The 12,272-nt window shown below is 41.9% G+C and overlaps 1 protein-coding gene across 1 annotated transcript in view; it reads right to left on the bottom strand.

The window, feature by feature from the left end:
- The window catches only part of PAFAH1B1 (platelet activating factor acetylhydrolase 1b regulatory subunit 1), a 109,828-nt gene that overhangs the window by 13,300 nt on the left and 84,256 nt on the right, over positions 1-12,272 (bottom strand). The window contains exons 4-5 of the mRNA XM_075854228.1: positions 10,928-11,002; positions 5,031-5,237 (exon numbers count right to left, since the gene is read on the bottom strand). Coding sequence (XP_075710343.1) covers positions 5,031-5,237; positions 10,928-11,002 — 282 coding nt within the window. The remainder of the gene's footprint in view (positions 1-5,030; positions 5,238-10,927; positions 11,003-12,272) is intronic.

Genomic DNA, 12,272 nt, shown 5'->3' with positions numbered 1-12,272 from the left:
AGAAATGAATGGGGCCACAATTCTCCCGTGGATTTTTGGCGGAATTGCGGCCGCAAAAGCACGTTCGTGTGCATGGGGCCTTAAAGGCAATTTTTCGTTTTATGTAAATAAAGCTTAAAATATATATAAGAAAATTGCACATTTATACAATGATTGTGTTTCAATCTCTCACCATTCAAAAAGATCTTAGTGTGCGGTCAGTCAATGGAAAAGCGCAGTGTCTGTAAAGTCTTAACTGAAAATATAAATTCTAAGGTGATCTATGGTTTAGTGGGGGGTCAGGATATTGTCCGCAACCAGTGTAAGAATCTGAATGTAGAAGTGCTGCGGGCTGACCAGCAATACACAATGCCAGCTCCTCCGCAGTATATGTGGTGACCACATCACACTCCACCACCTTTTGTCAAACATATTATGGCCATATATAATAGATACAATAAAGAGTGAACATCCTTTGTGAAGCTTCACTACATTATACTGTATGTAACTACAAGTAATCTACAGCACAACCTTAGTAGTTACCATGCCACAGATTACTAATAGGGCATGCCCACACGTGGTGGATTTCCTCCGCAACTGTCCGCATCAATGCCGCACAGAATCTGCGTTGCAGATTCTGCGGCGGATCTGTCCAAAATGTGCAGTAAATTGATGCGGACTAGCTGCTGCGGACTGCGGTATAAGTGCTTCCCTTCTCTCTATCAGTGCAGGATAGAGAGAAGGGACAGCACTTTCCCTAGTGAAAGTAAACGAATTTCATACTTACCGGCCGTTGTCTTGGTGACGCGTCCCTCTTTCGGCATCCAGCCCGACCTCCCTGGATGACGCGGCAGTCCATGTGACCGCTGCAGCCTGTGATTGGCTGCAGCCGTCACTTAGACTGAAACGTCATCCTGGGAAGCTGGACTGGAGACAGAAGCAGGGAGTTCTCGGTAAGTATGAACTTCTATTTTTTTACAGGTTGCTGTATATTGGGATCGGTAGTCACTGTCCCGGGTGCAGAAACAGTTACTGCCGATCGTTTAACTCTTTCAGCACCCTGGACAGTGACTATTTACTGACGTCTCCTAGCAACGCTCCCGTAATTACGGGAGCCCCACTGACTTCCTCAGTCTGGCTGTAGACCTAGAAATACATAGGTCCAGCCAGAATGAAGAAATGTAATGTTAAAAAAGCAAGACGCATCCGCAGCACACATGACATGTGCATGACAGCTGCGGACTTCATTGCGGAACTTAGAATCTCCATTGAAGTCAATGGAGAACTTCCGCAATGAGTCCGCAACCAGTCCGCAACATCCATTGTATGCTGCGGACACCAAATTCTGCACCGCAGCCTATGCTCCGCAGCGGAATTTTCAGCCTCGTCTAAACGAAGCCTACTAAAAAGAAGTGGAAGGCAATGGAGAAACGGCTCCGCTGCGGATTAACGCTGCGGAGTGTCCGCAGCGGAATTCAAGAGCAATTCCGCCACGTGTGGCTTTGCCCTTACAGATGAGCAGTGTTTGCCTGAAAGTAAAAGTTTATTAAACAGTTAACATTAGCCGACCTAAGGGCTTCAGGTGACATTCAAGAAACTCTGACGACCAAAGCCTCACAGCACATTCAATTTCGAATACATAAGATTTAGAAAACACAAGTGATTTATTAAGATCTAATACCATTAATATTAGTTCTTCAGATATTGAAGGTAACAAAATACTTTTCAGTTTGTATCTAAGTATTAAGCTGGCCATACACAAGATGTATATTGGCCGAACCTGACGATTTCGGCAGGAATGGACAATTTTTTAATGCGGATGGGCCAGTTGAAGGATTGGGCTGTTAGATTTCAACACACCCTATCCTTTTGTTCATAAGATGATCAGCTGTTTCAGGAGCCTGGAAATGCCTTAAAAAGACATGCATGTTCGGCCATGGGGAGGTCGGTAGGAACTGCGGTCAGCCGAACAAAGTGTATGGCCAGCTTTAGTGGGAGCAGCTAAACAAGGACAGAGGTAAACAGTGGAAGTCAAGAGTTTAGTTTCATGTTGTACGGAGACTACACTTGTATTAACCTTTGACGTGGAACTACTGTCATTAAGGGTCTATTCACACTGCGATTGCCATGTCCATTCTGGGCCACTTATGCCAAAATGTATTAGACCCTGTTAGACTGGGTTCCGACATAGCGTAAACGTTGCGAAAATTCCTGCAACGGAATTGTGAGCATTTACAGTAGGCAGCAAAGTGAATGAGACTTAGAAAATCTCATGACCACGCTGCAGGAAAAAAAAAAAAAAGGCAGCATAAAAGTTAACAAATTGAAATGCTGTGCAGAATTTAAGTCTACAGCATGTCAATTTATACTGCGTTTTTGTTGGCTTTCTGTTGTGGGTTTTGCATCCCCATTGAATTCAATCGGGAAAACACGCAACGGAAAATCAAGAGTTCCGACTTATGCGGCATAAACGTAGCGATTACGCCACAAAAAACAACAAAAACAAAAAACCTGCAACTACGGAAAGAAAAAATAATCATGCTTAACCAGAACGCCTCCTGTAGTCCGGCCTCCTGGGATGACGTTTCATCCCATGTGACCGTTGCAGCCAATCACAGCCTACAACATTGTAGGAGGCTGGGCTACGCGCAGTGAAGATGGAGGGGTTATGAATGAGTGCTTTCAAAAATTCAGTTTGAAAGACCGCACCAGAACGTGGTGCGATTTTTCAGACGGAACGTACTGCGGGGTTCTAGGTCGGACACGCTGCATGATTTTTTACGCAGAGCATCCAACACATGGGAACCCGGACTTAAAGAGGCTCTGTCAGCAGTTTATAACTGCCCTATATCCTACCTAATCTAATAGGTGCGTTAATGTAGATAACAGATTTTTATTTATTTTTTTTAAAACTTTTATTTTTGACCATGTCATGATCATTTTTAGTTTTATGCTAATTTGTCCTTAATGCCCAGCTGGGCGGTTTTTGTTTTTTTTACTTTTCACCAAGTGGGCGTTGTAAAGAAAACTGTATGACGCTGATCAATCAGCATCATACACTTATCTTCATTCCAGCCCAGCTTGTTTCACAGCACAGCGTGATCTCGCGAGATCAAGCTGTGACGGGTCTTCCTCCCACAGGTCCTTCACCGGAGCCATGGAAGACTGAACAGACATCGCCTGCAGCCACTGCAGATTCGGATAAACATCCTGGCACTGCTGGAGGCGATGTCGGTTGACTCTTCCGTCGCTCTGGTGAAGGACCCGTTCTTTACAACATCAACTTGGTGAAAAGTAAAAAACAAAAAAAACGCCCAGTTGGGCATGAAGGACAAATTTGCATAAAACTAAAAATTATCATAACTTGGTCAAAATAAAAAAGTTCTAAAAAAAAGAAAACAAAAATAAAACACTTGTTATCTACATTAAAGCGCTTATTAGATTAGGTAGGATATAGGGCAGTTATAAACTGGTGACAGAGCCTCTAAGGATAACACCGATCCCAGGCGTTTAACTACTTAGATGTTGCAGCATCTAAACAGTTAGGGTATGTTCACACGCAAACACAAAATAAGTCTGAAAATACGGAGCGGTTTTCAGGCGGAAACAGCTCCTGAATTTCAGAAGTTTTTGCGGCGTCCATTACGGACGTAATTGGAGCTGTTTTTCAATGGAGTCAATGAAAACCGGCTCCAAAAACGTCCAAAGAAGTGACATGCACTTCTTTGACGCTGGCGTCTTTTTAGAGAGACGCGTAAAATGACACCTCATCTAAACAGAACATCGTAAAACCCATTGCAAGCAATGGGCAGATGTTTGCAGGCGTAATGGAGCAGTCTTTTCAGGCGTAATTTGAGGCGTAATACGCCTGAATTACGTCTGAAAATAGGCCGTGTGAACATACCCTTAGAAAGGCTCCTGCTCTGCTATCTTTGTACTCTTATTAAATCTTGCCTAAAGGGACAACAGGAGTTAGTAAAAAGTACAATTCATTGCAGTACATAGATATTGCAGAGTATTGTACCACGTAAACGTAAAGTCCCCTAGGGTGAAAAAAAACCCTCACACCGCTCGCTCCATGGATGGAAAAATATAACAGGTTACGGCTCTTCGAATATGGCGACAAAACAAATCGTCTTTTCTTTTTTAAAGTGGGGGAAAAGAAACTTTCATAAATTTGGTATCGCCGTAATTGTACAAACACGCAGAATAAGTTCTCATGTTTTTACCACACGCTTAACGCCGTAAAAACGAAACCCAAAAAAAACAAACAATGGAGTCTGGTTTTTTTCCCCAATTCCAGCCCAGTTTCCCAGTACATTTTGTGGTGTCATTAAAAATTGCAATTAATCCTGCAAAAACAACATACGGCTATGTCAACTGAAAAATAAAAAAGATATGGCTTTTGGAAGATGGGTAGGAAAAAAACAAAAATAAATGAAAACATTGGCTGCGGAGGGAAGGGGTTAAGCTTATTACATTTTATAATGAAAAGTTCTGCAATTTTTTAATCACAACGCTGCTTCATGAATTCTTTTTTAACACCAAAATGCAGACCACCCCCCATTTGAAAAATATTCACTATAATGCGTTCAAGTTGCTTGTGCGAATAACAAAGTTAGGGGTTGCCCAGTACTGAACAACTGATGACCTATCCACCGGATAGGTCATCAGTATATCATCGTTGCGGGTCCGACACCCGGATGTTTTTGCCCATTATGCAATGTACTGAGCCAGAAGCAGTTAGCTTCGTACATTGCATAGCGGCCGTGCTGCTGAACTGCAGCTCTGCTCCTATCCACTAGAACAGGAGCAGGGCTGTAGTACTGCAGCTCAACCGCTATTCAGTGGCGGGAGAGAACTGCTTCCGGCATGTTTGTCCGGGGCTCGGAGTCAGCCAGAGCAGCTTAACGGTGCGGGGCCTGGTTGTCGGACCCCCACCAATCATGTACTGATGACCTATCCGGTGGACAACCCCTTTAAACATCCAGCTATGAATAATTTCAACGTGCCACATTAAGTTACATAAAAATCTACGAAGAGCAGAATACCTTAATCGTTGCATCCTCTGAAGAAGTGACCATAACGCTAAACACTGGATGGAAAATAACACGAGTGACCGGACTTCGATGACCACTAAGTGCATATTTTTCAGGAGGGCGTGGTATCCATTCTTTGGGGTCTCTCTTCTGGCCAATTGGTCCTCCAGACGTAAACTCTTCTTTCGCTTCATTAAGCTTTGATTCTAATTCCATTACCTATGGGGTATAACAGATCCAGATATAACAAACTCCACATTTATTAACGGAGATTCTTGTCAACGTCATTAAGATGTGGTAACTTTTGGGAATTACGCGACGTTGACTTCATCGGAATGTTTTGAAAATGTAAAGGATTTGATTGAATTCTTCTATTACAGTGATTCATCTCAAATCCAAGAGACGGTTCACTAAACGCATTGCCATGCGCTGCACAAATTTTATTTTTTTCAAAGATGACAATCCACGGTTACTATGAACTAAAAATTAAGTTGGATGCTTATTTGTTAAAGGATTGTCTCTTTAATTGTAGATCAGGTCTCGAAAAGTGGCCAAAGGCAGTTCAGCATGTGACTTGGTATTGCAAAAGTCAAGTCAAAGTTACGGATATCGTTTCTGTACATAATCTTATATTCAGTGATTATTCAACAGTGCAGTAAAATAACACACGGAAGGATACATGTGATATTACCATGTGCCTGTACATACAGAAACAGAGCCCCCCTTAGGGTATATTCACATGTGGCAGATCTGTTGCAGAAATAATTGTGGGTGCCCACACAGCGGCAAAATACACTGCAAAATGCAAGTTACATTGAAAGGGGTGAAATCCGCAAGAGACGCACGATTTTAAAATCTGCATCGCAGGTCAATTTCCATGCAGAAAAGTTCTGCTGCAGGTAGAAGAGATTTGTTTAAATCTCATTCACATAACTGGTATTACATACCGCTGCGGATTATCCGTCCACAAAGCCGGATGGAAAATCCACAGCTTTTATGCAAATAAGCCTAAAAGGTTGTGCAGCATTTCATAGGTTTTTAAAGAAAATCTTATTAATGTACAGTAAAATTCCTTTAATCCAGTATTCTAATCGAGAAGATCTGTTCGTTTTACACTTAATGTGGTTAATCAGGAAATTTTTTGGATTAAAAAAAGAAAAAGTTATATATAGTTTTATGTCAACATTTTGCGCTGTGCTTTTTTTTCCCTTAACGGTCTATATACTTTTCTACGACTATACGATCAGATTACATTGATGCCACATTAAAGGAACTTTACGGTACGTAGTTTTACAAATCAACCATAGAATTAAGAAATGGCGCCAATAAAAGTTGTTTGGGAACGGTTAATGGATGTTCATGTATGAAAGGAAAACTATTTCTCTCTTCATGCCCTGTAATTGAGCACTTGCATGTTTTCTATCAAATGGGGAAATCACAGCACAAAGCCATCAACACTAAAATATTTGCATAGGCACACATACATTTCTGAAAATTGTTATGTAGGGTCATCCGATGCTTGTCATTGTGCTTGGTGATGTAAGGCTGCTCAGCCATGAACACCCATGCCGTGAAGCTCCTGGCACACAGTTTTTGGGCGGATGGCGGTTCGGAACGCTGCAGTTATTGAATCAGAAGAGCGTTGGCGACTTATGCACTTTACTCCTCAGCACTCTGCGACCACATTCTAACTTTACGTGGTCTATTACTTCAGTACCACGCTTGAAATCCGTGATCTCTTTAGAACGATCCATTCTTTCATAAACGTTTGAAGGGATGGAGAGTCCCAGCGACCGCCTTAGCTATATGGGCAGGAAGGGTAGGGACGTTCGAGCAGGTAGGAAACAAAGTGCTTAATCTGGAAATATCAAGTTCTCTACTTGGTAGGGGGAACTTCTCCTCTAAAACAAGGAAAGTCTTGATTCTCGACATAGTAAGAGAATTATGCACTTTCCTATAGACAAAGCTCGTAAGATGATGGGACTCGAGTCCTGGAGGGAAAAGTGCGTGGCCACAGAGTGGAGCCAGCAGTAGAAACGGATAAATCCATTTAGCAGAGCACAAATTCACATTAAAGTGAGTGATGACGGGGTTAGTAATGGAAAACCACTGAAAAGGGAAGAAGCCATAATAGCCCGTCTTATGGGATTGGATGGCATTCAGGCGATTCTAGCGCAGACCATAGGGACGGTTCTCTAGTAGCATTGTAGAGAGGCAACTCAGCCGCCTAATAATATTTAGTGCCAGTAGAAGGTAGCACTATTCACCCTAGGAATACCATCCCACCATACAAATTTGTTGATCAACCTCTGGAATAAAATTGGAGGTAATAACCTGAAACAAGGACTGGGAGCTCGTGAAAAAGAAAAAAGGAAATCCATCATTTTTAGAGCATGGACCCAGCCGTGAATTACGATATTTGCCGCAATCTTCCAGCATAGTTCTCAGTCATCGTAGTAATGGGGGGGGGGGGGGTGGAGTTTGCCATTCTGAGTGCGCAAGTCATTACTAAGGCCAATGCCCATAAAGTCAAGCTGGCCTGACACCCAATGGAAGGGGAAGTGGGATTTTAAAGGTAGCGACCATGAGGAAGGAGAAAGGTATTTAGTGCAATGGACATAGTTGACTACTAAACCTAATATTGACCCAAAGCTGGGAAAGGTACATTAAAGGTTGGATAGGGAGTGGCGAGGTGATTGTCAGCCGGATACCATCAGCAAACAGACACAACTTGTGTGCTACCGTAGCTACTTCAATGAGTTGAATATTGTCATTTAGGTGAAGATTAATCGCCATGGGTTTAAATGCAATAATAGCAAGGGTGAGAGAGGGCAGCTTTGGCAGGTGCCTTGGGGGATGGAGTAGAGGTGAGAGGAGCACCAATGGAATCTTACAAAAACATTAGAGTACTATAGAGTTTTAAAGCAGTGATAAAATAGGATGTGAAACCCCAGCAGTTCAGTACCGCAAAGCGGTATGTCCAACAGAACAAAAATGCCTTTCTGATACCAAGATAAAGGAACATAGCCTCAATGCCGCTGTATCTGAAGCAATTTAACAGGTGTGAAACCAGTCGTATATTACCGAATCCAACCAGATCTCTATGTATAAAAGGTACCCAGGACTGTGTAAACGAGGGCGGGGATCTTAGCTATCAATTCAAAGAGGCTCTGTCACCACATAAGTGCTCTATCTCCTACATAAGGAGATCAGTGCTATAATGTAGGTGACAGTAAGGGTATGTTCACACGAGGGCGTCCGTTACGGCTGAAATTACGGGGATGTTTCAGCCTGAAAACATCCCCGTAATTTCAGCCGTACCGGCATGTGCAGGCGCTTGAACGCCGCGTCAATTACGGCCGTAATTAGCGCTGCTATTCATTGGAGTCAATGAATAACGGCTCCAATTACGGCCAAAGTAGTGACAGGTCACTTCTTTGACGCGGGCGTCTATTTACGCGCCGTCATTTGACAGCGGCGCGTAAATATACGCCTCGTGTGAACAGACAAACGTCTGCCCATTGCTTTCAATGGCAGATGTTTGTCAGCGCTATTGAGGCGCTATTTTCAGACGTAATTCGGGGCAAAAACGCCCGAATTACGTCCGTAAATAGGCCGTGTGAACATACCCTAATTCTTTTTATTTAAAAAAAAAAAAAACGATCTATTTTTACCACTTTATTAGCGTTTTTAGATTTATGCTAATGAGTTGCTTAATGCCCAAGTGGGCGTATTTTTACTTTAGACCAAGTGGGCGTTGTACAGGGGAGTGTATGACGCTGACCAATCAGCGTCATATACTTCTCTCCATTCATTTACACAGCGCATAGGGATCCTGTTAGTATAAGACAGCACATAAGGAACTAACACATTAACAATACTGAAGTGTTTAGACAGTGAGACATTCCACGGGATGTCTATTCACAATCTCTGCACTTCGTTACTCGGTCTGTGGTAGTTACAGTAGAGCAAAGCGTAATCTCGTGAGATTACGCTGTAGATGACAGGTTACAACGAGATCACGCTTCCTCGGCTGTAACTACCATAGAAACAGTAACGAAGTGCAGGGATTGTGAATAGACATCCCGTGGAATGTTTATTCACTGTCTAAACACTTCAGTATTGTTAATGTGTTAGTATAAGACAGCACAGAGATCTAACAGGATCCCTATGCGCTGTGTAAATGAATGGAGAGGAGTGCATGATGCTGATTAGACCAAGTGGGCGTTGTACAGGGGAGTGTATGACGCTGACGAAAGTAAAAATACGGCCAGTTGGGCATTAAGCAACTCATTAGCATAAATCTAAACGCTAATAAAAGTGGTAAAAATAGATTGTTTATTTAAATAAAAAGCACTGCCATCACCTACATTATAGCGCCCATCTCCTTATCTAGGAGATAGGGCACTTATGTGGTGACAGCCTCTTTAACGTCTGTTTATTAAGGAAATTGTATCTTTCTGCTCATTTGCATTCCCTTGCTGTAAGCCTGCAAGAGGGCCATGTAAGCTACATGCTAATGACGAGTCCTAGGGGTCCTCTCCGTTCTATCGCCGAGCTTATTAGTCTTCTCCATGCATTAGCATGAAGCATATGGCCCATTTGGGGGCTTAAAACCAGGGCAATGCAAATGAGTAGAACGATAAAAAAAATGTAAAAAAAAGTTACAGATTTGGAATAATCATTTTTAAAATAAAACCATTTACTGATTGCTGTAGTTAAGGGGAGTTTTCATAGGTGATTGAGTCTCTTTAGAAGAGCGGAGGGTCCCTCGTTTTTTACATTCACTCATGGTTGTCACTAATGTCACAGCGGTAGAACACACAATGTATAATCTGGCCAATAACACAGAGTTAGGCCACAAACTGGTGGATCATTTATCTTATAAGCAAGATTGTAGTAAAAATTATTTGCATTGCCCAAAACCGAAGACTTTCAGACGGTTGCTGCTGAAGTCATTAAAGAGGATCTGTTACCAGTTTATTAATTCCCGATCTCCTAAATGGCGCAATAGGCGCTTTTGCTGCTGATAACTATAGTGTGATTGGTTTTAAAAAAAATATTTGAAAAGTATTTTTCTAATTATGCTAATTTGGCTATACTTGACAAATAGGAGGTGACTTTCTTTTCACTCTGGGCGGTGTAATGTTTTCTGTATGACGCTGTCTAATCAGCATACAGCTTCTCCCCCCTTCCCTGCCCAGCAACACAGCGTGATCAGATCGTATACAGCTTCCATGCCCAACTGTGTATTCAACTGGCCATATCTCGGGTCGTGTCACAGCTAGAACTGCGATCCTGGTGCTATATGAAAGATTAGAATCTCCTCTTTCATATGAAACCAGAACTGTTCTAGGTGGTCCACAGCCCGAGTTATGGCTGTTTGAATTGACCCCCCTTCCCTCCAGCCTCAGTCTCTCACACTGTGTGAAGCAGCTTCATGCTGATTGGACAGCATCAGAGTCTGTGATGTAGCTCCACCTCAGGAGAATCGCTGCTGTTATCTCCCACTTGTCCAGTAGAGACTCATTTGCATATTTGGAAAAAAGCTCATAACCTTAAAATAAACTTTTTGAGCCACAATTTACACTAGGACTGTCAGTGTGACAGCGCCTATTAGATTAGTTAGGAGATTGGACATTACTAAACTAGCGACAGATCCTCTTTAACCTCTAAGCGTTGCCCCCCCCCCCTCCAGTCACCTATTTCATTTGGACGCTCCAGCTATACACAGTGGAAGTTCTATGCTTAGTGAACACCCTTCATGATATTATACTCCTCCTTGGCTAAAAATACTCTGTAAAATGCTAAGAGGAGTATCTTTACTCTGCCAAAATCTATTTAGTGTGTCTTCTGAATTCACTACTCGAGGGACATACTTTCACACAGAAAACTGTACAATAGGTTACCTTCTTCTGTAATCTGATAACTGATGTCCATTTCTTCTCCAGTAGGCCAGCATACTTCTTGTCTAACTCTTCATTCTGAAATGTAAAACACAGGTTGAACTCGGGGAGATCTACAATTTGTTAAGAAAGCTCAATGCGTAGAAAAATAAACATTTTGTGCACACTTTCTGAACAAAATCAATATGTAACTTTTAATGTATGTTCACACGACAAATTTTCAAGTAGAAAAAAATATGATGTGGATTTGCAAAAGAAACGGGGTCTGACCCTTGAATTTTGTTCAGATTTTGCAGTTTCATCTGCCGCAGGTCCACATGCAAATAAGCCCCATTCAATTACGCTAATCCATGTGTCATCAGATTCTTTTTTTTTTTTTTTTTGCATAAAAATTGTGTCAAAAAGTGACGTTACTTCTTCCGCAAAGTGGTTTAAAATTCTAATTTCCATGGAAATCAATGGGACACTATTTGTGGGTGATTTGCCACAGATTTCAGCGCAGTATCCTCGTAAACATGGCCTTATGATTCTAATAAATAACAGTGTCATTAATATTTGACAGTTTATACTTGCACAATGAGCACGTAGTAGTAAAACCATGTATACCACTTAGCAGCCTACTGTATAGATTTAGATTGTTACAATTCCTGATAAATTGACGTGATCAGCTACAAAGCTGCTCAGAAGCCCCATTTTACCAGTAAAACATTCGACACATTATTGACACGTGTAGAATAACAATGATGCACAGAAAGATAGGAGGTGAGAACGGTCAGAAAGTTGAAAGCAGACATAGGTATTTGTGTTACTGGCTCAGTTTCCACACATAGCGATGCTCCCCGATTTGAGACAATTTAACGAATTGATGTTAGAAAATTAATCATTTAAATTCCCCAAAAGATCCGAACAACTTTAAAATTAGCCAACTGCACCAAAGACTATATTCACATGCAGCAGGTTAAAGTGCGGACTTGAAGATTTTTGCGCACATTTCGCACTGAAACATAAGTAAGGTACATAAAGAGATTTCTGACAGCATAACCATGGATTACATGGCATCCCATAGAAAGACTCTGTAGAATATTACATTTTCCTTGCAACGACCACTGGAGGAAAAAATATAAAATGTGTGGCCACCTGTAGCTACAGCCTCTAGACACCTGAAACAACGCTTCTAAAAAGTTGATGCAAGTTTTACATTCTTAAAACTATTGTTTAATTTATTGCCTCTTATTCGAACTATCCTGAGTCTCTGTGCCTCTATCCCTAGCTATTGCGGCATCTGTAAGGCCTCATGCACACGACCGTGTTTTTGCGGCCGCAATTCCCCCGAAAATCCACGGGAGAA

This window comes from Rhinoderma darwinii, chromosome 2 (assembly GCF_050947455.1).
Source record: "Rhinoderma darwinii isolate aRhiDar2 chromosome 2, aRhiDar2.hap1, whole genome shotgun sequence".
Classification (NCBI taxonomy): Eukaryota; Metazoa; Chordata; class Amphibia; order Anura; family Rhinodermatidae; genus Rhinoderma; species Rhinoderma darwinii.
This window is presented reverse-complemented; position numbering and strand designations above follow the sequence as displayed.